The sequence below is a fragment of the Alosa alosa genome, chromosome 5 (genome assembly GCF_017589495.1).
Source record: "Alosa alosa isolate M-15738 ecotype Scorff River chromosome 5, AALO_Geno_1.1, whole genome shotgun sequence".
NCBI lineage: Eukaryota > Metazoa > Chordata > Actinopteri > Clupeiformes > Clupeidae > Alosa > Alosa alosa.
In genome coordinates this window covers 29,046,433-29,051,432 of record NC_063193.1, presented here as the reverse complement: position 1 = coordinate 29,051,432, position 5,000 = coordinate 29,046,433, and the positions used below count along the sequence as shown (strand labels likewise).

The 5,000-nt window shown below is 50.7% G+C and overlaps 2 protein-coding genes across 3 annotated transcripts in view; both read left to right on the top strand.

Annotated features, from left to right (window-relative positions):
- LOC125294633 (tripartite motif-containing protein 16-like) overlaps positions 1-5,000 on the top strand; it is a 587,664-nt gene that overhangs the window by 216,517 nt on the left and 366,147 nt on the right. The window lies entirely within an intron of this gene.
- Positions 1-5,000, top strand: part of cux2b (cut-like homeobox 2b) — a 177,854-nt gene that overhangs the window by 164,801 nt on the left and 8,053 nt on the right. Inside the window, 6 exon segments of the mRNA XM_048243534.1 lie at positions 1-285; positions 963-1,064; positions 2,196-2,593; positions 2,595-2,631; positions 2,672-3,132; positions 4,469-4,634. The exon segment at positions 1-285 is cut by the window's left edge and continues 438 nt beyond it. Of these exon segments, the coding sequence (XP_048099491.1) occupies positions 1-285; positions 963-1,064; positions 2,196-2,593; positions 2,595-2,631; positions 2,672-3,132; positions 4,469-4,634 (1,449 nt within the window).

The following is a 5,000-nucleotide window of genomic DNA, read 5'->3' as shown; positions in this document are numbered from 1 at the left end:
AGAGCGGGGGCTCGAGTGTGGGCGGGAACGAGGATGACCAGCTGGAGACGTCAGAGATCGCCTACCAGGTGAAGGAGCAACTTCTGAAGCACAACATTGGGCAGCGCGTGTTCGGACACTACGTGCTGGGCCTGTCGCAGGGGTCGGTCAGCGAGATCCTGGCCCGGCCCAAACCCTGGAGGAAGCTGACCGTCAAGGGCAAGGAGCCCTTCATCAAGATGAAGCACTTCCTGTCTGACGAGCAGAACATCCTGGCGCTGAGGACCATCCAGGTCCGGCAGAGAGGTAAGTGGGCGGTCCGACTGGCCGGCTAAAATCTCACCAGCCGGATAGTCCGGATGGACCCAAACCCAGTGGGCTGGTGCCGGTGGAGCTCCGGATCCTTTTCATCCGGGGGCTCAGAGGCCCAGTTCAGCTCAACTCTGGCACCAGCTTCCTCTCTCTCTCTTTATCTCTCTCTCTCTCTCTTTCTCTCTCTATCTCTCTTTCTCTATCTCTCTCTCCCTCTCTCTCTCTCTTCCTCTCTCTCTCCCGTGTTTGTTGTGATTCTTTCAACTTTGTTTTCTCGGCTTGGTTCTGCGTCTTTGAACGCCGCGCCGCTCGAACGCGAAAGCCTCTCCACACACACACACGCAAACACACACACACGGCAGCCTCTCCACACATGCCAACTTCTCAAAGGCTGCCATTGATCTAGCAGTCAAATGGCAAAGCCTTGGAACTGTTTTCTGATCAAGCAGCCCATTCACCTCACCCCTCCTCTCTCTCTCTCTCTCTCTCTCTCTCTGTCTCTCTCTCTCTCTCTTCTTCTCTATCTCCTTGTCTCCTCTCTCTCTCCTCTCTCACTCTCTTCTTCTCTTCATCTCTCTCCTCTTTCTCTCTTTCTCTCCTTCTCTTCCTATCTCTATCTGTCTCTCCTTCTCTTCTCTCTCTCTCTCTCTCTCTCTCTCTCTCCTTGGCAGGGAGTATCACTCCTCGTATCCGAACTCCTGAAACTGGGTCAGACGAGGCCATCAAGAACATTCTAGAACAGGCCAAGAAGGAGATCCAGTCTCAAAGAGGAGGTGGGTGTGCCTGTGTGTGTGTGTGTGTGTGTGTGTGTGTGTGTGTTTGTGTACATGTGTGTGTGCATGTGTTTGTGAGTGTGTGTGCGTCTGTGTGTGCGTCTGTGTGTGTGTGTCAGCACCTTCTGTCCGGTGCCCATGCTGAGAGTTTCCCTGCTCTGAGACGGCTGTTTCTCTCCCTGTGTGCTGAGAGCATGCTGTATCTGCTTTGTGATGATGGGAGGCTAATCGCTAACGTCTGTGGGTTATGCTGAGCAGTAATTACTCGGCATCTCTGCTCATTAATTCATTCATGATGAATCACTTCATTTAAAAAGCCTATCAGAAAACTGGATTTTGAAATTCAGTTAATTGCTGTGAATCCTTCTTTTTTAAGGAAGGTACGTATGCAGTGTCAGACCCTGGAGTGTTGGTAAAGGTCTGTGAACCCCTGTTTTTCATGCACATGTGTATATAAGTGTATGTTGTTTATCTGAACAATATTGGGACTACTGCTAGCACTTGCAGTCATATAGGTTTTGTCAAACCTGAAATTTGGTGGGCATGTAGCCCCACTTGGCAGATAAGGAATATTATCTTTTGGTCCATCCTGCTTTTGTCTGTTGTTGCAGTCTTAGTGAAGTACAGGTCTGTGTGTGTGTCTGTGTGTGTATGTTTATATCTCTATGTTGTATGTGTGTGTGTGTAGATAGATAGATACTTTATTGATCCCCAAGGGGAAATTCAAGGTCTCAGTAGCATACAGACATCACAAACAACATGCACTAACAGCAGAAAAAGTAATAAAAGTATGTAATATAAAAAACACAACTATATACTAAATATAAATTATACTAAATAACACTAAATCTAAATCAAGTCTAAAACAGTATCAACATAGTGTGCTTAGGGGTGATTAAGCTTGAGGCGTTTGCAATGACTGAGGCAGGGACTGAGCCTGTGATTCTCTGTGCATAGTAAGGTATGGTAAGGTGCTCTGTGAGAGTGAGTGTCATGGTGATGGTGGTGTCATGGTGTATGTATGTGTATGTATGTGTGTGTATGTATGTATTTGTGTTTGTCCATGATTGATATCTTATCGATTGGTGTCTGTGTGTGTGTGTGTGTGTGTGTGTGTGTGTGTATCTGCAGGTGACGGTAAGCTGACCGGTGGCTCGTCCGGCCGCAGCAGTGGTGGCGGTGGCAGTAGCGGCGGCTCTGACGAGACCATCAAGGGCATCCTGGAGCAGGCGCGGCGCGAGATGCAGGCGCAGCAGCAGGCACTGCTGGAGATGGAGGCCTGCGGACGCACCTCCTCCTCCTCCTCCTCCTCCTCCTCCGCTGCGGAGCGACTTGGACTGGGCCTCCAGGACGCCGCCAAGGCCCTGCAGGGCCCGGGGCCCGCCTACGTGAAGCAGGAGGAGGGTGGCATGGTGCCAGTGTGCGTGGGCGCCGGCGGCATCGGCTGCCCGCAGACCCCGCTGAGTGTGCTGTCGCCCGCCGCCTTCGTGCAGAACATCATCCATAAAGGTCAGAGTCGGAGGTCGGCGCGAGGCGGGGCGTGCCGACCAGCACTGGTCAGCCCGGCCTTGGAGGAGGAGGGAGGGGAGGTGGCGGCGGAGGAGGAGGAGGAGTGGTGGGGATCATGGGGGCCATCTCGCGACCTTTCACCTCCGCGTCACCCGCCGTGTCCTCCTCCTCGTCCTCTGGCCACGCCCCCGTGCCCCGCCCTTGGCCTCGCTCGGAGAACGGCGAAGGCCCGCCCACGGGCGACGACACGTCCGGAGCGGAGGAGGAAGTGGGGGGAGGAGGAGTCCAGGTGGGGGCGGGGCCGCCAGGGGGCCGTCCCGTGGAGGTGAAGGTGGAGCCGGAGGCGTCAGCGGGCGGCGGCGGCGAGGGCTCGTGTCCGAGCCGCGTGCCGTACTACCCGGCGTACATCCCGCGCACCCTCAAGCCCACGGTCCCGCCACTCACCCCCGAGCAGTACGAGATGTACATGTACCGCGAGGTGGACACCATCGAGCTCACGCGACAGGTCAAGGAGAAGCTGGCCAAGAACGGCATCTGCCAGCGCATCTTCGGAGAGAAGGTGAGACAGCCAGGTCCTCCAAAGAGAACTCTTAAGAGGAGCTGGTTCACCCCTACCAGTGGGATGGAGACAGCAGACCTTCTGAGGTCTTCAAGGAGACTTTGGGGGCATCTTTAAAATCATGCCCCCAGAGTGTAGCACTGTAGCTGCCACATGTTCATGCCCCCAGAGTGTAGTACTGTAGCTGCCTGGCTTCTCTAACTGTTGGTTGCAGTAACTCGCGCTAGGTAGCAGCGATTTTTTGTTTTGTACCAACAGTGCTCGGTGACCTCGAGAAACAGAGATCTATGTGAACATGTCCTTAAAGGGAGAACAACACGACCATTTTAGTGAGGTTAGGTACCATATTTCTAGTGTCAGATAAAGTGGATCCAGGGTGGATCCAGGTTCTGAAATGGAATGTACGTGAAACTAATCACTGCTGTGAGGATTTATATTACACGTCAGAATCATTACATTTTACATTACAAACTATTACATTTGGCTGACACATTTTTTAGCCAAAGCAACTAACAACATGATAAACCGTCTAAGCTTTTTAAAGCAATTCTCTCAACAATTCTAGGACTATTTTAAAAAAGGTAGAGTACAATAAGAATAAGTGCATCAGTGAGTGCAGTATTTAAACAGTCAAGTGTCAGTTCTAGTCCGCTCAAACGGTCAAATTGAACATTTTAGAAATATTTGCGATGCATCATTCAGTAGTGGAGCTGGAGATAAAAGGTAGCCATCTCAACAATCAGTTGTCTTGTAACTAATAAGCCAGAGCGTTTACGGCTCTGTTATAAGCATCAGTTGTCTTGTAACTTATAAGCTATGCTTTGCCACCCTCTAGTGGCGATGAGTAGAGTGACAGGTAAACCTCTTGTTATTCCACCACCAACAGTTGAAGTGTGAGTTCCTATTTGCATTATGTTTGATGCACCAATGCATGCCAAAGCTCATTACATTAACCCTGTTAATGAATACTGAAATAAGACAAATGACTTTCATTTTGAGTGCGCTGGAGCTATTTGCCTGTGCCAACACTTTGCATGCAAATGGTTGTTATTACTTGGTGTTTTAGCACAGTCATTCTGTGTAGCAATCCCTAATCTCTGTGGAAGGGACATGTGGTGATGAGACGCTTTAGTGTGTTTGAAACTAAAGGAATAATCTCTTTCTCTTGTGCAGGATGGTTGTCTACAGAACTACCTACTCAAAAACATATAATACTGGTACATATATATTTCCTCTCTCTGCCTCCCCTCCTTTTTCTCTCTCTCTCTCTCTCTCTCTCTCTCTCTCTCTCTCTCTCTCTCTCTCTCCCTCCCTCCCTGCCTCTCTCTGTGTCCAGGTCCTGGGTCTGTCTCAGGGTAGTGTGAGTGACATGCTGTCCCGTCCCAAGCCGTGGAGTAAGCTGACCCAGAAGGGTCGCGAGCCCTTCATCCGCATGCAGCTGTGGCTGCTGGACCAGCTGGGACAGGGCCTGAGTCAGCTGCCCAACCACACCAACACACAGGGTAGGGACACACACACATACACACACACACACACACACACACACACACACACACACACACACACACACACACACTCTTAAACACACACACACACACACACACACACACACAAACACACACACTCACAGTCATGCATACACACACACATACTGTATATGCACAAACACACACACACACATACACACACTCTTAAACACACACACACACACACACACACACACACACACACACACACACACACACACACACACACACAGTCATGCATGCACGCATACACACACACATACTGTATATGCGCAAACACACACACACACACACACACACACACACACACACACACACACACACACACACACACACACACAG